Source organism: Toxoplasma gondii, chromosome XI, assembly GCF_000006565.2.
Source record: "Toxoplasma gondii ME49 chromosome XI, whole genome shotgun sequence".
Lineage (NCBI taxonomy): Eukaryota > Apicomplexa > Conoidasida > Eucoccidiorida > Sarcocystidae > Toxoplasma > Toxoplasma gondii.
In genome coordinates, this window is record NC_031479.1 from 2,229,357 (window position 1) to 2,254,193 (window position 24,837).

The 24,837-nt window shown below is 52.4% G+C and overlaps 3 protein-coding genes across 3 annotated transcripts; 2 read left to right on the plus strand and 1 right to left on the minus strand.

Moving 5' to 3' along the window:
• Nucleotides 1-3,225: 3,225 nt before the first annotated feature.
• Nucleotides 3,226-9,002, plus strand: TGME49_311730 (hypothetical protein). Its single transcript, XM_018782685.1, has 2 exons — nucleotides 3,226-6,336; nucleotides 6,653-9,002. Exons 1-2 carry the CDS (start codon nucleotides 3,576-3,578, stop codon nucleotides 8,560-8,562), a joined length of 4,671 nt encoding a protein of 1,556 aa, XP_018635508.1. The 5' UTR covers nucleotides 3,226-3,575; the 3' UTR covers nucleotides 8,563-9,002.
• A 1,317-nt stretch (nucleotides 9,003-10,319) lies between these two features.
• Nucleotides 10,320-17,500, minus strand: TGME49_311740 (hypothetical protein). Its single transcript, XM_018782686.1, has 3 exons — nucleotides 13,034-17,500; nucleotides 11,540-12,418; nucleotides 10,320-10,899 (listed from the first exon to the last, which is right to left on the minus strand). The coding sequence occupies exons 1-3, from the start codon at nucleotides 16,860-16,862 to the stop codon at nucleotides 10,856-10,858; spliced, it is 4,752 nt and encodes a 1,583-aa protein (XP_018635507.1). The 5' UTR covers nucleotides 16,863-17,500; the 3' UTR covers nucleotides 10,320-10,855.
• Nucleotides 17,501-17,852: 352 nt separating this feature from the next.
• Nucleotides 17,853-23,891, plus strand: TGME49_311750 (mago binding protein). The gene is made up of 4 exons (XM_002364366.2): nucleotides 17,853-19,295; nucleotides 20,088-20,437; nucleotides 20,998-21,088; nucleotides 22,006-23,891. The coding sequence occupies exons 1-4, from the start codon at nucleotides 19,062-19,064 to the stop codon at nucleotides 22,081-22,083; spliced, it is 753 nt and encodes a 250-aa protein (XP_002364407.1). The 5' UTR covers nucleotides 17,853-19,061; the 3' UTR covers nucleotides 22,084-23,891.
• The last annotated feature ends 946 nt before the right edge of the window (nucleotides 23,892-24,837 follow it).

The following is a 24,837-nucleotide window of genomic DNA, read 5'->3' on the forward strand; positions in this document are numbered from 1 at the left end:
CTCTTCGCACACTGCCCTCTCACGCAAGGGAAAGTATGCGGCCGTGCCAGAATCCGCTGTTTCCTTCCTTCCTGCTCCGCACCACACATGCCCACACACGAAACCGTCCAACCGCTGTTCGCTTTTTTCCCTCATTCTCCGTCTCTCGGAGCTGCGGGGTCTGTGTCTGGAGCTTTGTGCGCTTTCGCCAAGGCGGCTCGCGGTCCCTGCAGAACGCGCCTGTGTTTCAGGGTTCCCACTGCGCGTCTCTTTAGGCCGGTCCATTCCTGCGATGCCTTGTGGCGCAATGGGCGCAGGAAGTGGTCGAAAAAGAAAAGGAGAAAGCCTCACCTTCGAATAGACAGAGACCCACGGGGGTGAGTCCACCGTTACCTTACGATATACACATCCAGGAAGACACGAGCAGCGACAGAACGGTGATTTCGCCAGGGAAACACATTTTCAGACAGCGGTCCGTAGAATTTCGAACAGCAAGGCTAAGTAAGTGAGGTTCTCGTCACCGAAAAAAAACAGCGGCAAACCGAGGGAACCAGATCTATAGGCGCGATGGGACAGGTGAAATGCCGGCATTTCTATCACGGACTACGCACCACACCACATGCTTCTGGACACTCGCACAATACCAAAGTGGAAATCACGATCCACTGTAAACGGCGTACGCTCACGGGCTTTTCAAATATTTTTACCGCATTCGCCTAAGGCTTCTTGGTGACCCAGTGACTCCCGGGAACGTCGTCTCGTTAATGGGTTTTTTGAGGACCGGGGCGATCGAACACACTACACACAGTCTGCCCATAGTAGATCTGCAGCAGAGGCACAGAGAAACGACACAACGCTGAAGCGTTTTTCCCTGTCCGAGAGGCCGTACTCCAAACCTCAAAGGGAGGGGCGCTTTGCTCACAGTTGAAGCGTTGGGGAGTAGCCTCTCCGCACCAGTGCTGGTCCGTGGGTCGGTAACCCTTGAAGGTTTCGAAAAACATCCGGTTTTTTTTTCTGCTCGTTTTTCAGAACCTAATTCTTGGCTATCCGTTGGAAGCAGGGTTGATAGCTGACCCGTTCACTGGAAGAAAGCGAAGGTCGCTACGGTAGCGCATACAGTCAACGATGGTTTGACGTAGAAAGCTGGACTTGTACACCACCGCAAGTGAAACAGGGAAAGAAGCCTTCTGAGCTGAAAGAATCAGCTGTGAGAGCATTTTGCCTCGGGATCTGTGGACAGATAGCGAACGTCAACTTGTGCTCCTCGAGGGGACTCTTTGGCCGATTCGTGCTCTTCTGTGTCGTTGTTTGGAGATCTGGATTTCCTATGCTTGCGTTGAGGCACATCTCATTAGGAACTACGCCTGCGAGTTTCCGGGACAAAGAATCGACTGAGTCAACAGTAATTCTCAATCGTAAAATTAACGGGCAACCACGCGACAACCACATGGGAAGTCCTGAAGGTAACTGTGCGGGCCTAGTTAGACCAGACGAGAGCTCTTTCGATTTCACGGCTTAACACAAGCCATGCAGGTCACACAGGAAAGTCTGTATGAGTCAGAGACGGCAAACAAAGACATCAGAAGCAGTGGACCAGACGCGCACATGCGTTACGAGCATGTTGAAATTTTCAGTCTGCCGCGCAGGCGTATCACGAACATTGAACTTGCGGCAGACTATACAGATTTGAACAGATGCACAATACATTTAGAACATAACGATGCAAACAATGGAACACGCACGGTCCAGTAATATAGGTTGGCTGTGGTCTTTGCGTGTTCTTGACTCGTGTACAGCGATGACTGCGTTTCTCCAGCGTTTTACCACAGGTTCAGGTCATCTTGCAGTGGGCTCCTCAGCATTTGACGTCCCTTTTGTTTCGAGGGCCCTCGAGTGTCCGAATTCACACAAACACAAAGATCGCTATTTGGACAGATAGAAACAACGTACTGGTAGCAACAGCATACCCACATGCGGACGGCTACTCACGGGCAGCAGTCGCTTGGGGACACACACAAGGAAGTGCATATCCGAGAGCCTCAAACAATTGCTGGCATAGAATTCTCCATTGCCTGTAGCTACATCGTATCACTTGAGAAGATGGGGGGAATGCCACACAGAAAACTATGGAAATCCATGCCACAAAGTCTTTCACCGTGACCTGCTTTTCTTCGAAGAAATGTTGCACGAGGGGAACAAATCTGTATGATCTCCCCCGAGGAAAGCAAGCTCGACGACACCAAAACAAACAGAACTGCTTTGGAGCGTCGCCTTTCTACGGAGGAACCTCCCTCGAGGACATTTTTATGTTCGCCTGTGGCGTTTCGCCGCTGCCGCAGCGGCAAAACGGTCAAGTATCCACGTGCACACCCATGCGTCTGTGGAAATACATCCCAGGATGTCGAAATTCAGATATTGCTGAGTCATGTTACGGACAAATTGCCATGTAGCTTTGATCAGGAACCGTTCTTGCCGTGGCTCCGACGCAGCAGACTAGTTCATCCGGCGAAAGTGCTTGTGGGTATACTGTCTTGGAGCACCTGCACCTTCTGCAACACTGTTCTGCTGGTTGCTACCCTCTGTTGCCTGGCAAAATGCCAATTGGGAGACAGCGTAGACGGGCCTAGGAGGCGATCCTGCTGTTAGAGATGGCTTCCTCTCACGTCTGTCTTGATTTGAGGGCCAGGACAGGCGACCTGCTTTTCACGGGAACAAAAAAAACCGGAACCAGCGGTCTGCTTCCAAAACGAATCGGTTTTTAGAAACGTCTTCTTGTTCCCCTTCTCAAAATACCGTTCTATGCACATCATTCATAATGTCGGCCGCCTAATTTCAGCATTCAATCCCACAAAGCGTAATTTGTTGCTCGGTCTTGCGGTGTCTGTACACCGCAGTGTGCGGGCTAGCGCTGCTGCACGCACAACTTTGGTAGCGTTGTCTGCATTTCCCGAGCGCTTTCGGAGTTATTCTTGTAGAGATGGACCTTTCAAATTCCTTGCACACCGTTGAACTCGACAATTTGAAGGACGATAAACAAGAAAAGGAACAAAAAATTGCTACGGACGAGGATTTCTCGCTGGATACAACCTGTGGCGGGCTCGACAGAAGCGCCTGTTTTGCGATGCTGGAACTCCTCGACACATAAAAACGCGTATGTGTATATACATGTGCCCTCAAATGCAAATCTCATTCATCTCACATGTATAAATGCATTTGTTCATATTGGTACACACACCATATATGCATGCATTCGCCAATTTTGTCAACTTACATGTACCCGTGAGACTCATGACGGAAGGGGCCACGCAACTGGCTGATGCGCGGAGAGGGAAGGAATCGTACGTATGCAGGTGGATGCTGCCTCTCCACATCTGCTTCGACATGCGTGTACAATTGCTATAAAGGAAGTCTTTCATCGACGCGTGGATCAGCTTGAGCTTCCTGACTGGTATGCCGCGGTTCTGTTCATCTGTTGATTGCGGGTGCCAAGTGCCGATCACACTTGTTCTGGATGATTCTTCCTACACGCGCCTGTGCATTCACAGGCAGCACGTGATTTCGTGAGAGACATCACCAAATGGAACCGTTTTCCCACGATGCCGGTGCCCGGTCCTCTTCCGTTCACAACGATTTTTGTCGACTTCTTCCGCCTTCCGTTCGATCTTCGGCGCCGCACTGCGAACCCGGACGCAGCAAAAGGTGCCCCGACTTCCGAAGCTGAAGTCTCAAAGAGCTCCGCGGTTCTCCCAGCACCTCTCTCGTCCTCTTCACCGCCTATAGGTCCATTTAACCCGCGACTTCCTTCCTCTTCTCTCTTCGCTCGCCCTTTTGTTTCTTCCTGGTCTGCATCTACTTCCTGTGCTTCGTCACGGCCTTCTTCGTTGCCTTTCTCCTCCGCACTTTCATCGCGTCCTTGCGAGTCAGGTTCTCCTCCTCCGAGTCCATTGTCATCCTACAGCAAGGGTGAGAGGGGAAATAAACAGTTTGAGGAAAGAGAAGGAAAGACGCACGCATACAGAGGGTCCAGCGAAGACGGCCAAGGGCCAGGCGAAGACGATGAAGAGGGGAGAGACCGACACATCCACCAGGGACGAGACAGCCCACAGGGGACCAGTGGTCCTTCAGTAGATGGAAAAAGGATTAGTGGGGGACTCGGAATAGAGGATGAGGGGATTGGCGGGAATGAAGAGTTCCACTTTTACTCGGACAATCCGTGGGTCTTTCTTCTTTCTCACCTCCACACTGACCACATCAGTGGCCTGCATGGGCGATGGCAAGAAGGCCGCATCTTCTGCTCGCCAACAACGCGGCGTCTCCTTCTTCTTCGGTTTCCCAATCTCGCTTCGCGCGTCGCCGCCCTCGGACTGCACCGAGTTTACAGCTTCTTCTTTCACTCAGGAGAAAGCCGGAAAGCGAATACAGACGCTGCCCTTGAGGCAGACAGAGGCAGCTCTCTGCATGTGTGCGGCGGAGGCAGATGGAAGGGGGGCGCCGGCGTTCCGCGTCGAGACGGAGAAGACAGCTGCGCCTTTCCTGCGATCCAGACGCCGCATGCAGAGGGGCCTGTTAGCGACGAGAGCGAGATTGAGTTCTCGAGGGAAGCGAAGCTCGATTTAGACGAGACCAACGAGGCGAGTAGGGGAAGAGGAGGGGGCAGCGAGGGAGTGGAAAAAACCGCTCATGGAGAAAGCGAAGGCCATTTCAAGAGACCAGATGGATGCAGGACGCATGAAGACGCGATTTGCGTTCGGTTGATGCTCCTAGACGCCCACCACTGTCCAGGCGCTGTGCTCTTCGTGCTTCAGTCACCGGCATTTGGTGTGTATGTACACACGGGGGACCTCAACTGCAACCCCGACACAGTGGACAAGATCATTCGCGACATAAAAGGTGCGATTTACGCGTTTCGTTGTAGGGAGGGGAACGTCCCGAGGCTCTGCTCGCTGACTTCGTCTGGCGATAGCGAAAACGAAAGCCTTTTTTTTCTCCATGATGGAAAGGGAAATGATGCACAGCTTGTCTTGGAGAAAACCGTCTTTAGACCGGACGGTAAATCGAGGGGACCCCCCTCCATGCAAGGCTCGCCTACCTCCTCTCCTTCCTCGCATTCTTCTGCTGCTGTCTCGTCTTCCTCCCGTTCTTCTTCCTCTCTTCCTCCTTCTGTCTCCGGTCTGTCTGTTAAGGCCTTTCAAGAGAAGCGAGGGGAGGCGTCTAACGTGTGTGGTTCTTCGAGCTTGAGCGAACACGTAGATCATTTGTTTCTCGACAACACCTATCTTCACCCTGTTTTTGATTTCTCCGCTTCCCAAGATAGCTTCTGCCGCCTCGTTTCCTCGATACGCTCCATTCTTTGCATCGTCTCGTCGCGAGGCACAGCACACAACAGACAGACGCGTCGAACGTTCCCCACTGACCTTCCCTCCCCCGCTGACTTCTCGTCTCCAGTTTCTTCTTCCTCTTCTTCCTCTTCTTCCTCTCCTTGCCTCTGGCTTTTGGTTGGGACGGACTCGCTGGGGAAGGAGGACATGCTGGTGTCTCTCTCGCAGAAGCTGGGAGTTCCGATTGGCGTCTCCGTCGCCCGGTTCGAAGCGATGAAAGTGTATGTAGAGCCCGCGGTTCTGTCTGCGCACTTCCGGCGAGGGCTGCCCACAGACCTCGAGAAGGCGCTAGCCTGTCAGACTCTCACGTTTCCTCCGCAGCGATCGACTCGGACCGCCTGCAAAGCGAGGCCGCTGCCTGTACAGGCCCTGTCGAGAGACGCCGAGTCGACACCCCGTGTCTCGACGGCACAGACGGGCCTTTGGGGCTGCTGCCCGTGCTCTCCTTGCCTCGTATGCCCCTCTTGCCAGGCGGCGGAGACACCGCAGCGCCAAGGAAAATGTGACAGAACGGCAACTGAGGAAGAACTCAGGAAAGCAGGGAGGAAAAAAACTCGAACAGACGGAGGAGGGATACGCGAAGGAGAAAGAAGTGGATCTGGAGGTGAAGGCGGGAGCGCGAGTGGAGAGGAGGAGGGAGAGGAGAGAGAAGGAGACATGGAGGACGAAGGAGAGGAGGGAGGAGCGCCAGAAGGAGAAGAACAGAGGCAATTGAGCGACGAAGACGGGACAAATGTGCCTCTTCAGAGAGGCGAGCAGAAATGGAAGAAAGACAGGAAGACAGAGGGGCACCGACTGCAAGTGTTTGGTGTGAGCCGCCACCTGCTGCGCCGTAGTGTCACATGCCTTCACAACCAGTGGAAATCTGCGGCGTACAGGCACCGGAGCGCCGCTCGGCACCGGCGAAGGGAAGTGGGGAATGAGCACCAGGCTGACGAAGAGATCCTCTCGCGAACCGTCGTGGGCGTTTTCTGTTCAGGTACATGTTTGTTTCATAAAAGAATTTTGCTAGCTCGCAACCTGAGGTCAGGCATTGCTCACCAAAATGATCTGTACACGCTAGATATGCGCATGCATATACTTCTACATACACATATGGACTTTACACAACCTGCCATATAAGTATGTATATATATATATATATATATATCTCTAGATGTGTGTGAATTTCTAGATGAAGATACTCACAGAGACAGCTGGATGTTTGCCACCAGTGTTGTTCCTTTTTATGCCTTTGGCCTCTTTCATCAGGGCCTGTCGGCGGCATATGTATGTCTTTTTTCTGTGTTTTCAAGGTTGGACAAGCAGGAGCGCACAGCAAGACGCGCCTGCCTCTCTGAAGTTCCTCTATCATCGCTCAAGTCATTCGGCGGAAGATGAGAATGAGCCGCTCTTCCTCTCTCTTCTCCACTCTTCTCATTCCGACTTCTTTCATCTCTGCCGTTTGACTCTCGCCCTGCAACCGGAAACTGTCTCTCTCCTCTCTCCAGTCCCATGTCCGTACACCCGAGAAAGGCGGCTGTCTATGCGTGCGAGATTCGCTTCCCACGCAACAGTCGACCCGGGATGCACTGCCGCACACTCAAGGTTTCCTTTTCTTGGCCCCTCCACGAACGTCAATTCTTCCATGAGCAATTCTTCGCCTGCTTATTCACAATCTTCTTCTCTTCCCCTTGCGCCTTCAGGGAGTCGCTCTCTGCAGCTGATCGGAGGCTGTGAACTGAGTGAGACTCCGAATAGAAGCCGACTGGAGCTGGCGGCATCACTGCCCGAGAGAGAAGTGGCAGGCAGTCTGGCTCTGACTGTGGGCGACTTGATCATGGAAGATGAGTTTCTTCAAGAGTTGACCCAGGAGGCGCAGGAGTCTGCCTCGCCCTCAAGAGGAGAGGTTTCGCTGATGGCCTCTTCCTCAGGAGAAAAGGTGACATTCGAAATGCCTAACTCATCTCCATTTCATTTTTATCCTTCCTCTCCCCCGTCCTCCTTACCACTTCCTGTTCCATCTCCTCTCGGTTTCTCTTCTCCCTCCCCTTCGTCGACCTCTCGGCCTCTCGCTTCTTCATCGTCGTCCTCTTCACTTCCTGCCTCTGGATTGTCTCCTTCTTCCTCTTCTTCCCTTTCTTTCTCCTCTGATTCTTCCTCTCGCAATGTTTCCGTTTCCTCTTCCTCTCGTTATTCTTCCTCTTCTTCTCCCCTTTATTCTTCCTCTTCAAATGGTGGCGCACAGCTGAAGGCGTACGACGGCGACGAAGGCTTGCAGCTGTTCATGGAGGTTTGCGGCGTTCCCTCTGTCTTTCTGGCTGCTGGTCGCGCATGCACTTCGTCTTATGGATCTCGACAGAAAGGGAGACCTCTTTGTTCATCGAGAAGCCGAGCTCTCGCAGCGAGGCAAAGGCCCCGCGGCAGTGGCCAAGAAGCGGATCTTTTTCTCTGTCCGCGCCATGGCGCTTTGGCGGCGAAGCAGCACGAGTTGTTGGACCGCGAAGGCGGCGCTGAGCCCCTCCCGCGAGCGTTCGTCCATTGTATAGAGACCGAGACGACCTTGCCGTTTCGCTCCGCAGGCGACCGAGACTCGGAAAGTAAGCACACCTGTGCACTCACCAGACAGGAGGCTACGTTTCTCGATTCCCCGCCAGAAACGAGAGCCTGGAGCGAAGACAGACGAAGACGTGTTCGGACGGAGAACGGGGTCGAAGTGGCGATTGGCGAAAGATCCGGAGGCGACGCCAGCGTCGGCTGTCTAGACACCTCAGCCGCGGGGCTTGGCAAGAAGGCGAAGACCAAGGAGTTTCCGTCTGAGGGATTTTTGGTGTCTTCCTTCTTCATGAACACAAAACAACAGTGCAGAGAAATGCGGGGAGCGAGGCGGAAGGAGCCTTCTGTTTGTCCAGCGTTCACAGGTTCTCTATCAGAGCATAAGGAAAACAGTGCTCTGTGGAACGCGAAGTCGTTCGCGACTCTCAGCGCTTCCAGAGGCGAAGCCGAAGAAGACGTTCTCTGCGAAGAAGAACATGTTCAGCTTCTCTCGGTGGTTAGAAAACAAGACGTGAAAGAACGAGGACAGACAGGGAGAGATGAAAAAGAGAGCAACGAGAAAGAGAGAGAAGAAGGGAGAGAAACAGGGAAGGGATCGAGGTCCGTGGTTCCTCCTCGAAAATTCGTCAGTCGGCCCGTGCAGGGTAAAGGCCTTCTCAGGAAAAAGTGAAGGAAACGTTTCTGTCTCCAGTCGTCCACCTGTTCGACTCTTTTGCCGTGTGAAAATCAGGGAAAACTGAAATCCTTTCTTGTCACTGCCGCGCTGCTTTGGCTGTCCCCCTTCCAACGAAAAGACTACACGCAATCACGTCGAGTATGCAAATGGGACATCACAGCTACATGCACTGACACACATGTAAATACATAAATATATAAATGTGTGGATCTGTATATTTTTACATATAATGTAAGTATATATAGATGTGCCTACGTACGTCTACGTGTACGTATTTATACATGTATGCATATATATATATATATGTATTTGTATTTAGAGTTGCAGGTATGTGTGCCAGTGTGCCACTATGCGTTACAATACGTCAACACATGCGTGTATATCTGATTGTCTCCATGGTGCACATGGAGCATGGAGTGAGCTGTTTAGTCGGGGTGACCTCTCGCTTTCTCGTGAAATGGGGAAACGTTTACCCGGGCTAATTGCAGCCTGAGACGAAAGGAGTCTTTGCATGGTGCACAAAAAGGGGCGCAGAAATCCTTTGCCAATTGTCGATTTTTTCTCATTTGATAGTGCACCGATATAGGCTTGTAATGACTGTAGCACCCCCGAAACTCATTTGTCCCCATGGTAGTACATATCCAAGGAAGGCAGTGGCTATAGTAAGTAGATATAAAACTAAACCAGACAGCGAAGCGGTAGTTAAATAACTACAACTCCAGTTATACAATCCTCGAGTCATGCTAATTAAAATACGCAAGAATACGAAAGACGCATGTAATTCTCGTGCAGGCACACACCTAGTTCCAGAGAGGCCCAGGAAGACCTGGTCCCGTTTATTGATCTCGGGGACGTACAGGTGCTCAGGATGTAACCGCCATGTCATATTTCCACATGTGCTACGCTCTCTAATTGCTCAGATCTTTAATTGGTTTTAATTGGTTAAGTACTTATGTGACTAGTCACAATACTACACGAGCAGTAGATCTCTGGGTTGCCCTTGGGTTTATTCTTCTCATCTTCCAGTGAAATTATATTTTCTTAGAAACGGTTTGAGAGAAACATCATGTGACCTGTCAGACCGGCGTTCACTCGAGAGTTACCCGACGAGGATTTCGTCCCTCTGGGCTCCGCTAATGCAGCTGTGTCTGCTTGGAAGCTGTGGCACTTAACGAGGTAGGTTCATCTTACGTATATAATTTTTCGTACGTTTCACAATTGCAGTCAGCGAAACTGATTTCCATGAACGGAGCTCCAAAATCGATTTCCGTCATGCCCGTGATCTTCAGGAAGTTGACATCAGAAGGGCACCACACGTTCCTAACCCCAAAGCCTACTGGGAGGAACCGCCTCCAAGAAAGGTCATTGCTAAGTCTTTTTGGGGAGTATGTACTTCGAGCTGGTCTCCTGTTTTGGAGCTTGAAAGTCTTTGGTAGCCGGACCCAACTTCGACTGCGTTTTCATTGCCACCACGCTGAGTGCATTGAGTACGGTGGTGCTGCCGGTGAACAGTCGTTCGGGTGTGTACAATCTGCTAGAAAATACAATTCAGGTGCGACCCAGCTATCTGTGGTGTTGTGGAGCATTGACGGAGCACAGGCGATTCCCTTTCATTTTGACACACTTTCCTCCTCCCCAGAGCCTCTTCCGTCAAATCGATTTCATGGCAAGCAAACATTCGCGTGTCCGGTCGCCCTGCAGCGCAATTAACGTCTCTTTTTTCTGACGCAGTCAGGGCGTGTAGACCCCCCAAAAGAATAACCACTTAGACAAACTATCTGTTACACATTTCATAATTGGGAGTTCTATGTGTACATACTCTGTATTTAAATCGTGTACCTGGAGGGTAGATTCTATTTTAGTATATAGCTTAGAAGTAAGTTCATCCAAAAACCCAGTGTGCAACTGCGGTATTGGAGAAAGGCGGTTCGTCATGACTCGGAAGACAATTTTTTTGAGAAAGTTGTTGAAATGGCAGTGAACACCGCACCACCGGCACCGCGTCCTTCGCTCGTCCCCCAGATGGAACGAACCTTCGCAATTTCGGTGCACTGTCACGTGACGACCTCTGCCCACAGCGAGGCATAATAAACTTTTGTCTCTTCATGAAACACACCCTGTCTCCTTTATATGAAAGAAAACTGGCGCCTCTGGAATTTGATTCCGATCTGCCCCTTGAAAGTGAATCTCCTCTCTTTTCTCTCCTGGGACTACTCTTTCTTTTACGTCTCTCCAGTTGCGTCTGCCGTTTCTTTCTTCTGTCTTTCTGGCCACGCGGGTCTCTCGTCTAAGTCGTGCCCAGCAACTCCTCGTCGAGCAAAGCAACACAGTCTAAAAGAGACAAAGACGGAGAACAAAGAAGACGCAGGAGATGGGCATTCTTCTCAGCGGTGGCAGGCGCGACTGCAATTCTTCCAGGTACTAAAACCTTCGATGTGTTACGTACGCAATTCCTCAGACAGGACAGAAGAAGGGAGAAGACGCGTCATCAAGGTATATCACAGGACAACTGCACATGCCGTATTCGTTATGGAGAAACAGAGGAGAGCGTCCACGAGTGCTAGCGATACAGAAACGAGCACGAGACTATTTGAGATATGTATTTTACATAAACGTGTGTAATTTGTATACTTTAACTCAGTTGATTCGTCTTTCAAGTTGCATATTCTGTACCGACCGATCTAAATCACATCTGGCCAGAAGGACCAGCTCAGAAAACCCTTTCAACTTGGACCTAGCGAAGATTTCTACGGAGACAGTGCTGTTCGATGCTATCAAAACACAGAAATACACATGTTTCTGCCCCGGCTCAAGCCACGACCCCACACAGTGTACATACATCGAAACACGGGCCCACGGGGCGTATGTACACTCAAACGCCTGACCCGCCGTGCAAGTGTTCCTCGTCCACGTTTGTAGATTTTGTCGCCTTCCCAGTCAGCGCCTCCTCCCCTGTGTGCCGAGAACTTACCCCGAAGTGCCAAAGCTTCAAATCCGTGGTATTCTTCGATCTTTCGGGCTGTCAGGTCGAGCCTCTGCAAGATTGAGCGCAGGAACTTCTCTCTCTCTGCGCGTTCTGTCTTCTTTCCTCTCGTTTCCCCTCTGTTTTGGTCTGCCACCGCCTCTTCCGTCTCTCTTCTCTCGTCCTCTTTTCCCTCTTCCTTCTGTTCTCGTCTGACGAAGCTGCCCGCATCGCCTTCGCAGTCTCCAGTGGCGTTCGGGTGTCTGTACATCTGCACTGCCTCTCTCTTCACTTCCAACTTGCGTGTCTCTGTTTCCGTCTTTCTTCGCTTCGCGTCTGGTCCCGAAACTTGGAAATCCATTCCCTCGCCCGCGTATCCCCTCTCACGCCTTGTCATTTCTGCCTCTTCTTTCTTCTCTACCTCTTCTTTCGCTGACTCAGATGTTTCTTGCGAAACACCCAGGGACCCGCGACGGAGCGCCGCTTCCGCCCATCTCCAAACGTGCTGTTTTCTGCCTTCTTCTGACTCCGGAGGTTGCTTCACTTTTTCCTCTCTCGTCTCTTCTTCTCCGCCTTTCCTCCCAATTCTTCTCGCCTTGTCGCGGCCAGACTCAGCCCCACTTTCGCCCCCTGGAAGAGACAGAGACCCCCTACGGGCCCTCCATTCCTCCGCAGACGCGGCGGCTTGGGTCGAGCTTGCAGACTCGCCCGGAGAAGAAAACTCTCTCTGCTGGGAAAACTGGAAAGCCGAGATGCATGCGCGGAGACAACGGACTGGCACGCGCGGACAGCAGCTTTCGAGGAGCGTCGCAGCGGTCTCTGAAGCGCCCAGCAGCCTTGAGAGCAGACCACAGGAGTCCCCGCCGTGTACACCGACGAACACGATCGCTGGAAACAAACACAGAAACAATAGGTCTCTTTCGCTCCTAAACGTCCAAGAATTCGGAGACTCAAAAGAGAAACGAAGCATCTCATCTCTGTTTCGACCCCGTTCCCTCGTCTCTCGTCTGCTCCTTTTCTCCCGGCTCTGTCTCTTCTCTTTTTTCCCTGGCTTCTCTCTCTTCTCTCTCGGGCGCGTTCCTCTTCTGCTCAGTCGAGGATGTTGCCGGCGCCCTCTGAGCTCCCGGCGTTCTTCAGGGTCAGGTCGCTTACGATGAAAATGGATCGAGCGCGCGAGAATTACAGTACATGGTGAGGCATTGACTCGCTCATCCTACAGCCACTCAGGCAGTTATTGAGAGCCACTGCAGGTTTCCCGTCTCGTTTTTCCGCAGTGAAGGAAGGTTGTCTTTTGTAGTGGAACACAAACAGCTCTTCTTTCCTTCTGCAAAGATGAATTTCGAGCCATCGTCCTTTACTTTCACTTTTTAAAAATTTACAGTGGCTATAACCTGGAAACCAAGGTCTAAAGTGTTTATCAAAATTTTCAAAGATGCATCCTGACAATTTTGTAACTCGAGTCTAGGCCGGCTTCCGCCCATGCGAAGACGCTTCGACTCTCACCGTTCATCAAGACGCGAAGAAGAAAATCCGGGTGTCTCTGAAGCATCGGACCCAAGCCGGCCTCGACGACCCACCACAGTCTCTCAATGTGCCTGTCGTCTCTGTCTCCTTCTCGGTGTTCTTTTCGGGCGCCTTGGGCTCCATTCCCGGCTTCGTCTCCCTCGAGCGCGGGTGTCTGCCCTACCTGTCTCCTCTCTGCATCCACCGAGGTGCAGCAGCAGACAGCGAGGGCGGCGGCGAACAGGAGAGAGGTCGTGGTGCCTCTGGGCTCGGCTCTGCCGCTTCGACCCTTTGCAGATCTCCGAAAGCCCCATGACAGGAAGCCAAGACCGCGCTGCGGGGTGCAGAGGTAGTGCTCCAGAAAGGAGGAAAGCTCGACTGAGTGGCTTGCCAGGACGCGCGCGGCCGCCAGGCTGTCCCTCCAGGAAAGTACGGAGGTGCAGAGGCGGCAGACGAGTTCCACGGCCATCCGCTCCTCATCGACTTCGGGCGTATGCACACCTCGGAGAGCCTCGCACATGCGGTCCGGGGTCAGCAAACTTCTCGCTTTCTCCGCCACGTCCGCTGGAGGCGCGCGACCACTGCCGCCGTTTAGGTGCTCCGCTCTGGAAGCTTGTGAAGCGTCGGAAGGTGCAGAGGTTTCCGGAGAACCTGCGAAGTGCTGCTGGCTACCCAGAGACTGCGAGGCAAGAGGCGGTGAGCCGAGAGGGACAGAAACGCGATGAAATGCCTCCCGTGTCACGTGAAGCGCGTCTTCGACTCGTCGTTCAAGAGAAACAGACAAATCTTTGAGGAAGTCACTCCGAGATTCCACCTTTCGATTTTGCTGGGTGACCGCTCTGTCAAAGGCGATCTCCAGCAGCGCCTCCAACAAGCTGTCTAGACACCCCATTACGGTGTCTGTACACCCCGAAGAGCCATCGCCCGTATCTTCGCTCTTCTGCAGACCGTCGCAGAGCGAAATGCAGCCCCGTTCCAAAGGCTCTGAGCCAGAGAGGCCGGCAACACTTTGGCAGTGCGAATCTTGCGTTTTTCTCTCGCTCGGGGCTGGGGGAGCTAGGAGAGAGACAGGAAGATTGTGTAGAATCTCGAGGAGCGTGAGGACAGAGGAGGGGCTCTCCGCCTTGCGTATCGCTGCAGAGTCAATCTTACTTCTCTCCGGAGCTATCGCTTTTCCATCCCTACCATCTTCGTTCCTCCTTCCGCCTACGTCGTCTCCTCTCGCGACTGCATTCACAGGCGAGACGCCCTGCTTCAAGAAGGAGATCGTGTGGACGGCGTAGGGCAGCACGCATGAGGAGAGAATCTCTCTTTGCGTTTCCTCGCTGGCGCTCTCCAGCGCGACTCCGAGACACTGCAGAAGCTGCCTCTGAGACGGCGAGGGCGCGAACTGGCGAAGGAGAGGCGAGAGCGCACACCTTTCAGGTCCTCGAGCATCGTGGAGCTCCGCCGAGTCTCCTCGCCGCCGGACCCTCGCTTCCTCCCCAGACGCGCAGCCGCCAGGCCGGACCCGAAGCGTGCTGCTGTCTCCGTGCTGCCCGCGTGTCTCGACTTGCTTCTCGGCTTCTTTGTCTCTTGCGAAGACACCCCACTGGGGGGGGCGAGTCGCCAGCAGAAAGAGACAGTCCAGCAGGCGAACCGCAGCTTCGCCCAAGCGAGAAACGCGACGGAGCTCTCTTGCTTCCTCCCTTCTCTCCTCTCCCTCCTCCATCTCGTCTTCGTCTCCCTCGTGTCTCTGTTCAACTGAAAGATGCAGTAAAGGGCCTGTGGCGGATATTTCAGAAGTGATTGCGCTTCGGCTTCCCTGTATAGGCCAGCGTTTCGCGGAGTTTCCTCCGTTCAGCGACCCGCAGGCGCCTCCTGTGAAAGCAGACTCACCGTTCTTTCGAGCGGCTAAAGAACGCACAGAAAGCAGAGGAGAACTAGCGCGCGGCATCTTAGAGAGCAAACGCGTGGAGAGGCCAACTTGCCTCCAGAGAGAAGCCGCGAGAGCTTGCAAGGGTGGGTGCGGGCTCGCGGACCAGAGAAACAAACGCTGGAGAAGTGCGACAGCCACTTGCCGTCCCTTCCCGGGTACTCTGCTGTCTCCGTTTATTCGATCTGAACTATGCGGTTCTAGGTCGCGGATCAGCTGCACAGAGACAGCGTTCTTTCTTCTTGCGGACTCTTCTGCGCAAATAAACGCTCCCGACCCTTCGCCGCCTCTCCCGTCTCTACAGATTCCCTGGCCATCTCGGCCGTCTCGCTGAGCGCACGCTGCCGTGTCTCGCCATTCTTGCAGGTTTTCTTTTCTGAGTCCTCTGCATGCAACTACCTCGACCTTCTGTTTCAAGTTCGCTTCGCCTTCACTCACAAGAAGTTCCAGAGCAGCCTGCAGAATCCACGCGACGGTGTGGCGAAGAGGTGGAAAACGAGAGGGAAGAAGAGCGCTCGCGTGACAGTGGAGCGGGTGCGAGAGCGCCCAGTGCTGAAGTGTACGCACAGCGCAGAGAACTGCTCTCCCTTGAGCGCAGAAGATTGACTCGCACTCAGTGTTTCCTCGCCAGCCTCCCCAGAGCCTCGCTTTTCCGTGAGACTCTCCCTCCGCCTGGAAATCGCTCCCTGACCTGTAGCATTCCTTCCTCTCTCTTTCACTCGTCTCACACACATCGAAATGCACTCTCTCAAACGATGCCTTCTCACGCGCGCCAGTGTCGCCCCTCGCTCGCTGGATCTCCCTCTGGTCGCCGTCTCTGGTCTCGGCCAGCCGTTCGGGCCCGTTGGGCTCCTGGGCGGCGCGAGCCGCCCTCGCGGTAGCGGCTGTCCGCAGAAAGGCAGGAACTCGAAAGAGAACGGAGAGGAAGAGGCAGTCGATCTCGTCCGGCCGCAATCCTTGTTCTCGCCCGATAGAGTGCAGGCTTCTCCGGAGCGCCTCTCGTTCGGTCGGCTTCGCCGAGGCCAGGATCTCAACCAGCGGTGCGCACAGCCGGGCTCGAGACTGGCTGCCGAGATCGACTGTGGTCTTCTCCTCCGCGGGAGGGGCAGAGCCAGAACGAGGCGAGGAAACAGAAGGGACAGAGGAAAAGGAACGCATCGATACGGGTTCTGGAGTCTCCTGTCTAGACGTTCTTGCGCGAGCGACAAGCAGAGAAGGAGAACACGAGGTGTCAAGAGGTGCATCGCGAGATTCGCCTGCGCCAGCCGCTCCCGAAGTCGAAAACGCCGAAGAACCACCGTCAGGAAGGCAAACATCGGAGGGAGACGAGAAAGCAGAAGAGGAGGAGAGAGAAGAAGACGGAGAAGAGGAAGGGAACTGAGCTGGTTCTTCGTTTGACCTTTCTCTCTGTGGAGCGCCGGTGAAGCTCGACTCCCGTCTTGTCCAGTCGCTTAGTCGACTTTGGAAAGCTGGTGAGGAGTTGAGTTCGGACGAAGCCCCGAGGCAGATGCCAGGTTGCTTGAAAGAACAAGAGACAGGAGCCGCAGTGGTGGACGCATGCGTCGGACTTCCGGTGAGACCCGGGCCGCAGCGTGTGTCTCCGGATCCGCGCGTCTCCTTCGCGAGCTGAAGAGGGGACCGACCTCCTTTCTCGGAGAAAAAAGCGTACGGTTTCTCGGCTTCTTTCTCGCGCAAGTGCTGGTCTGTCTCCATCTCGTGTGCAGCGGGCCTTTTGTCAAGAGAGCGCAAGGCGAGCCTTCGTTCGACCGTTTGAGGCTCATGAGCTCGACGATCGCGCGGGACATCCGCAGCAGGCAGACAGTGGAAGGCGCCGTTCTCTTTCTGCGGAGGCGCTCCAATTGGGTTATGGAGAGGCGCGGCGGGTGTCTCAGGTTCGCTGTCTGGCGCGCTCATTCCGGGGCAGGTGCATGGCCGAGACGCGGGGCACGTTCGCGGACAGCACGAGACGCTTCTGAAGGATACCTGGACGCTAGAGAGATGCCTGCAGTTACGACGAAGCACCTGAGTCGAGAAGCTTGCGAGGAACTCTAGGCAAGTCTCAACTCGTTTGTTCTCGGGAAGGGGGCGCACTTTTCTGACACGCAGTCATCCAACATGCATTTATGCATCGCACGTTCGGTCTGATGCCCGCCACGCTGTCTACAGCACATCACTTCAGGCATGAGATGAAGGCATGAGATGAACCACTGCATAATACACAAACTCTTCGGCGGTGAGTGTCAGCTGTGTTCACCGGGGGGAACTTGAAGAGCAGATACGTTCTTTCACGGCAACTCACCGCCGGCGACGCGGACGCCGGAGTGTCTATACACCGGTGAAGCACGGAACTGTGAGCGCTGTTTCAGAGGACGGAAACAGAAAAGATGTCTCTGTGTCAATGGACAAAAGAGGCAAAGAACGTGGTTCTAGAACGGTCGCGCATTTCTGATGCTCCTGACAGAGTGTGAGCCCGGTGTCTCGGTTTGCGTTGCCGGTGGCAGCGCTGTCGCCTGTCCCGCGCATTTTCCCTGCTCGTTCGTTTTTTCCAAGCGGCTTCTTTAAAGAGGAGGGAACAAGAGAGGCAGGAAGAGCAGTCAACAGGGGGAAACCCCTTCCGTGCTGTGTCCTTGTGTCGTTTTCCTATCGTCGTGTTGCCCTGTTAAAAGAACGTTCGCGGACGAGGGGGGCATGCAGATGCGCAGAGAAAAGGGAGACACGACGGTCTTCTTTGCGCGCGTTTGCGAGCAAAGTCGCATGCATTCGCGCCGAGCCCAAATTGGAGAGCAGCGGGTTCTTGACTGGCGCCACCGGCGAGAACGTGATTGACAGCGCCTTCCCGACGGAGAGACTTCCGAGCGTTTTGCCGCTGCTTTTCTTCGCCGCTTACCCTGCATTTCGTGCCTTCCTGAAGCCTTTTAGGGAAACTGGAGGGTTACGGTTAAGTGGAAATCATTGCGAGAGACTCGGCGGTGCATTCAGCGCTGAGGACTCGATTCAGAACGGCCTGTCTGTACACCGAAGAACTCTGAGACTCCCTCCACCTTCCGACTTGCACGTGTAGGTTACTATACTTCAGACAGACGGAGTTATGCCTCAGAAGACTTGTTCACTTCCCGCGTCAATTCGATTGTAGGGAGAGTGACTTGGCGGCAAATCGCACTGCCGGTGTTTCGCGGTGACTTGTTTTGTTGTTCGATTCTCCTCCGTCTGTTCTCTGAGCTCTCCGGAGTCGCGGGTCTCCCAGGTGCGGCTTCCTCTTTCAACGACGCGTGGATCCCCCGCAAGAAGGTTGCGCTTGTTGTTTCCGGGACAAGCCGTGGTCGAACTGCGCCCTCGTGCGGTCGAGAGTTTATTCTGGCCAGACGCTGGCATAGTTCCGCTTTCACAGAGTCGCTGCAAGAGCCTGTTCGTGGCCACAGAGGGACACGATACTTCCTTCTGCAGGCGGAGACTGTGAGCTGTCTCAAGAGCATTCCTCGACGCATGCGACTTGCAGAGTCCAGACAGCCGATAGGGCATGCCTTCGTCGGCCCAGCGCGTGATTGAAAGCCGTCGCGTTCTGTTTGAGAAAGTTGATTTTAGCGCCTCAACCGTCCTAGCGGGGTCGCAAATGCTGCGGAAGCCGTCCCCAAACCCAGATGCGGACTACCAACCCCACACACCTACCTTCGGCTGACAGATCTCTCTCCCGTCATTTTTCTCATTTCTCTCTTGCTCTTCCTTTTCATCACTCGCCCACTTCTTTTTTTCCTTCTTCCTTTTTTCCTCCTGTCTCTGTGCACTCCTTCATTTCTCTCCTCCTGCTCCTTCCCTCCTGTAATTTCTCTCTTTCCTTCACCTGTTTTTATCCTCTGCGGTGTCTCTCTCCTTTGCTCTGTCCGTCGCCTGTCTCGGTCCGATCGTGAACGCCAGTCTCGGTTTTCGCCATTTTTCGCTGCGCCTTGTTGTCTGCGTCTGTTGCTGTCGCTCCTCCACATTTCTTCTGCTTCTTTCAACATTTCCTTTAACTTCTCTCTCTCCAGCTCGTGTTGTCTTCCACTTTCGCCTTTTCCAGCGTGTGCACTGTTCCTCCGTTGCCTCCTCAACTTTTGCTTTCTTCGCAATATCTACAACATGCGGGCGTTTCCGGACGAACGGGATGAGGTCCCGACGCGCGGGCGCCTGCGGGGGAGGTTTCCTGAGCTCGACAGCCGCAGCGACGGCAGCCTTCGAGTTGAGGAACGGACAGACATGGGCGAGCGATATCTGGTGGACATGACCACCGGAGAAAAAATCATTCCTGGATCACGCAGGCCAGACGGCACCTACAGAAAGGAAATTCGTGTCCGCGCAGGATACGTCCCCTTGGTAATGCACAAAAGCCTTAAAGTTACACACATGTGCACGTGTATACACATATATACTATAAATATAATAACACATGGGCTCGTTACCTTTGTACCCGCATAGACATTCATACATGCATACACATTTATATATATATATATATATATACGTATATATATATATATATATCTAGATGTAAATAAATAGATGCGTATGTAGGGGCCTGCCATAGTTGTGTCCACGTGCACGTGTTTATGTTTTGTTTACATATGCGTGTATGCATGTATGTCGGTGTCTGTCGTAGTTGTATGTATAGACAACAGTAGGTGTGTTTGTATACAAATCTGCACGTCCTCTTTACATGCGGATGTATCAGCAATGGAAACATACACGTGCGCATCTCTCTCTCCATATATATATATTTATTCTCGCTCTCCATATATGTATATATATATATATATTCATTCTCTCTATACACATTTATTCCCTATATTTATCTATTTATTCACTCTCTCTCGCTATATATATATATATATATATATATATTTATGGAGAGTGACGAGAGTCGAATGTTGGTATCGATGCATCATTCGAGGAGAAAAGCGGCCTCTGTCCCCTAGGTGAGTAGTTGAACGAGACACTAAAGGGTCTTGATTGTGCAAGATTCTCATTCTCTTCGAGATGGAGAAGAAGAACAAAAGGACACGTTTTCTTTGCGTTTTCTCGTGGCGCGCATGTTCCTCTCTCCATCCCGGAATCTCTATGTCGCCTCCCCACGTTTCTTCATTGCATGCGTTGCCTGGCCTTTCACAGGAGGAGCGCCGGACGTTCCAGACGCGGCAGCAGCTGTCGCGAAACGAGAGGCAAGTGCCAGGAGCAGGAAACATTCCGGGTTTCTCTCCTTCAGCTTTTCCGCCGGGATACTCGGGCATAGCCTCTCCAAGTGGAAATGGAAAGCGAGCGCCGGCTCGAAAAGGCGAGAAGAAACATGGAGAAAAGACTCCGGAAGAAAAGACGCCAGCAGCCAAGGGGAAGCGATGTGGAGACGCTGAGACTCCCAACGCACGGGAGGCAGACGACCTCTGTCGAGACATGCAAAAGTTGAGTGTCGGCGTTCAAGAAAAGGATACACCCGTTTCCGAAACTGACAGCTTGAAAAAAAGGTGAGGAAAACACAGACCCCATGGAAAATCAGTCTTATGAAACACTCTAATCTCATTCGCTTCCAAACCCTTGGGAAATGCATATGTATGTGTGTATAAATATATGTAGATATACGTGTATATGTATCTATATGTAGACGCGTATGCATGAGTATATATATATATATATGTATATATGTTCATGGATATATAAATATGCCTATTTATTCAGGTGCAGGCGGGTTTTGCGTGCAGGAAGGAAAGTGAGGAGAGGGACGCGGAGGCCTGTTACAGGAGAAAAACATTTTAAAACGTGGAGCGGTGTTCTGGAGTTTAGCTTCGAGTGATGGCACTCTTTCTCAAGCGGTGCATGATAGATGGTCGCGTTTTTTCTCGTGAGGTGCCTGTGCCGGGAAAGGCGGAAACAAACGCGTAACTCTCCCTTTAAACTTGTGATCTCCAGGAAGATGCGCCAGAGTCGCCTTTCTGAAAAATACGGTGTACAGAGGCTGCTGTCGGCCTGTGTGGCACAGAGTCGCCGTTTTTGTATGCATTTTCTGTGGTTTTCGCGCGTCTTGCAGAGTACGGAACGTGAAGAAGAAGCTGAAGGAAATTGAGGCGCTCCAGCAGAAGGTGGACGCCGGCCAGACACTCGGCGCAGAACAGATGGGTGTAAGTCCAGAATGGTCCCTGTTTTTGATGTTTGTTGCCCACGTGTTCCGCCTCAGCTGGGTACTAGAGCGAAAATGCGTCGGTGCTTTCTCGGGTGTCGTTTCAGAGGGCCAGCATATTCCTCCACCTGCGTACTCGCTCCGTTTGCATGCGTTCTGGCCCCACACCTGCGCCATATACAGGCGACGCGAGCTTCGGCTTTTTCCACTTTTGGTCGACTAGGGCCAACACGTTCTGAACCTGAACGCCAGTATTATTTTTTAGTCGAAAGATGTTTACAACGCTTGTAGGCCGTCCTCCTTTGTGTGCCGACGCTCTGTCGAGCTTGCAGTTGAAAGTTTTCGAGGAGTGAATTGAGAATACACACAGAAGATCAACGGTGAAAGCATCTTACTGGGTTAATGCTGACGCTGAGACGCGAAAGTTACGGTTACCAATGGAGCCGCCTGAAATGTGGGGGAAAAGGTTTTCCCGACGAGCGGCAGAGCTTAGTAAACGCAGTTGTTTCGTTAGAGTTCTTGTCGCGCCTGGAGATGAGCTACAGTGTTCCAGCATTTAAGTCGACGCCATGTAAGAATGCTGTTTGATAGAGTCCTGCGCTTTTTCAGCTCTCTCTGTAGTGCAACGAAACACATACACGGGCGAAAGTATGGAAGAAGCGTTTGACCGGTTGCGTGAATGCCTCCGGTATTTGCGCGGCGGTGTATCTAGGTGTGTAGGACGCCTGCAAAAGTTCTGTGGCCCTCACCTCTTTTCCCTTTGGAAGGCTTCTTTTCCGGATGAGGTGTTGACACTTCAGTCGCGGTCACGGGCAGTGGCCACCTTTTCCGTCTAATATTTTTACAAGGGCGAAAAGAAAAGTGCAGACATTTAAGAAAAATAATTTGGAGTCGGTCTTGTTTCTGTCGTGTGTGCAGAAACTGCAGCGGAAGAAGGAGCTCGATGCAGAGGTGTTGGACCTCGAGCGCCGCTTGGCAGAATTGGAGAAAAATTGAAAACTGACGATTTCAGGCCTTCCTTTAGTCTATTTTTCTTGGAAACAGAGGCGGATGCAGTGTGGGAACTGTTTACTGAGGCCAAGAGCACCACGCCCTTCGACAGTCATGTTGGCTATAAAAGAGCTGGGTGTATATTTCTTTACGGCTTGCGGCGTTTAGGCGCAGACCCGTTCGCCCATAGACACTGTTGCTTGTGTCCAACACAGAACTTGATCAGTGCATGAATTTGCCGTTTTGCTCTAACACTATCTCTGACACATTTCTGCCGGACCTGGGTAAGGCTGAGGAAAAGCATATGTCGTTTCGACGAAGGGAGCCTCTCCACAGAGAAGAGACACAACGACAGTTTTGCACGGCTGGTGACTCCTCTCCCTGGTCAGAATGAGAGAAGTTGTGCTACGAAACGAGAGACTTTTACAGGAGTTACTGAGCACTGCAGAACTCTCTTTGGCGGTTTCACCGGTTAGAGCAGTCACAGGTCAAGACTGTAGAGATACAGCTCTTTGTAGCACCAGAAAAACTGAACGATTACACTTTTCTGAGTGGTTTGGGAAACCAGAGAAAGTGTAGACTTGTGTTTCTCCGACGCGGTTGAGCGTTTTCTTCAGGAAAGTGACGGGGAAGCTACGGGACTGTGGGTACTGTGGTCACAACGCAGGAGCGCAGCTTCATTCTCCTTCCAGAAGTTGACAGGTGCAATTTCGGCCGGTGTATCGGGTTCTCCAGAATAGAACGTTTAAACACACCTGGAGAAATAACGGGGAAGGAGGGCTAGGCTCTCTGGAGGCAGAAAAAAGCACGGCGGTCGTGACGGGGGTTGTATCGCAAGTGTTGAAGAGACGTATCGCTTTGAAACAAGAACTCAACTTTCCCGAAGTTGTTGGAATAAGGAGACCCGCAAGTTCCTCCGATGGGAATAAATCAGATTCTTCGAGTACGCTCTGCATCTGTATCACTATCTTCTTAGGCACGGACTTGACTCTCAGCCGCAGCGAAAAGTCAAATATCCACGTGAATTGTATCTCCAGCGCGCCGCGTCCGGATCATGTTGGACGACTCTCTGCTCGAGCGAAACGCCTACTATGAGAACATGTCCTGGGGTCTGCGTACTACGTTGCACTTGTGAAGATCTCTTGGGATACTACGAAGCGCAAAAGTGATGTTAGCATATGGCACACCGAGGAAATGGGTTTCGGGGTCTTAGCTCTTGAGACGAATGCATTCAGAATTTAGTTCTCCATCAAGCTTCGGACGAACTGATGCAGCAACCCCCAGCAACCGTTTACGATGCAACACCTTCAACATCAAGCCAGAAAGTGCTTCAGCCAGCACACAATTTCGTGGAGAAACTGGACGAGATAAGCAGAGACATTCAACAGTTGGCGTCGCAAACTTGTGCAACTCCCAAGAACGTGACCAGGCGAAAGCTAACGGATAGAGAAGCGGAAACAGTCACACTTTAAACCACTCGTTGAATCCCCAGAAATGGTTTCCCATGCATGCCGTTGGTTAAGTTCGCAAACACACGCAATCAAATCCATTAGAGAGGCTATTATCCCACTTGTTGGACCGCATACGCAGTGTGAGTCAACGAGTCCTACGATTTGAAGCGAAACTGACAAGACAGTCGTCGATAAACTGAGTTGCTTTCCTCTTCCTGTTGACAGATAAAAGACATGCGACTCTCTCCCTTCACCAAGAAGACGAGACCACTAGCAACATGGCTGGAGAATAGGACCCATATTCGTTGAAGGAGGAGCAATAAATGCATTTTTGGCAGCGCGGCGGGCAGCGATACTTCTCTGCACTGCCTCCGGACACGACGCGGATGACCACTGAGACCCAGTTTGGGACACTGGCCTCTGCAGGCATACACGTAGAAACAAGCAGCAAGGAATATGTTTTGAAGGCAAAATAATCAATTTCTGGTGAGGGGAGTTCGGGTGCAAAACACTGACTGTCAATGTCTCATTTCATGATAAACAATCCGGTTTTTGCGGGCATCGTCCGCCTTGAGGTAATTGTGCAAGTACGCCCCTTAGATGTATGGCCTTGGCTCACTTGCAGCAGCCTACTTGAAAGCAAAAACTGAGAGAGCTGGGCTTGCATGCACTTCCAGATGTACATATTTGGTAAGTTACCTCAGTTACTGAAGCACTAGCATCCGCGGGCCTCCATGCGGAATACTTGACAAGGGAACCCGGGTCTTTGCGTGCTGGCACAATCCAGGAAAGCGGTGTGTGTTGAAAAGCGTAGCAGGATCGCGGTCTCTAAAATAATACTAGGGCAGTTACCAATGGCACGCTTTCTACATCAAGACAAAAGTTTCCAAACCAGTGTGTATTTATCCTCCTAAGCGCCACTCGCGACTCTCCAGAATTGACGCCGACCATGCATCTAGTGTGTACGGTAAACATCATCCCTGCTGCATTCATTCATCCTCATTTCCCGTCAACACCGTTCGCTTTCACTCGGTCACCTCTCGGTAGACAAGTAGAGAGACACTGCAGTTTCTCCAACCATGGCACGTTCCCTGTATTTGTATTCCGGTTTTTGCGCCATGTGACATACCCGATAATGCCGGTTATCTGCGATTGCCGAGTAAACTTCCGTTAAACGGACGCGTTGGGTGCGCGACTCTTCACCCCTTGACTCGCCAGAATCTTCTCCATTCCACTTGGTCGCGTAGTGACCTTGTGTTATCCGTCCTCTTTCACTCCATCGTTGGTTTGCACTGAACGGGAGACTTTC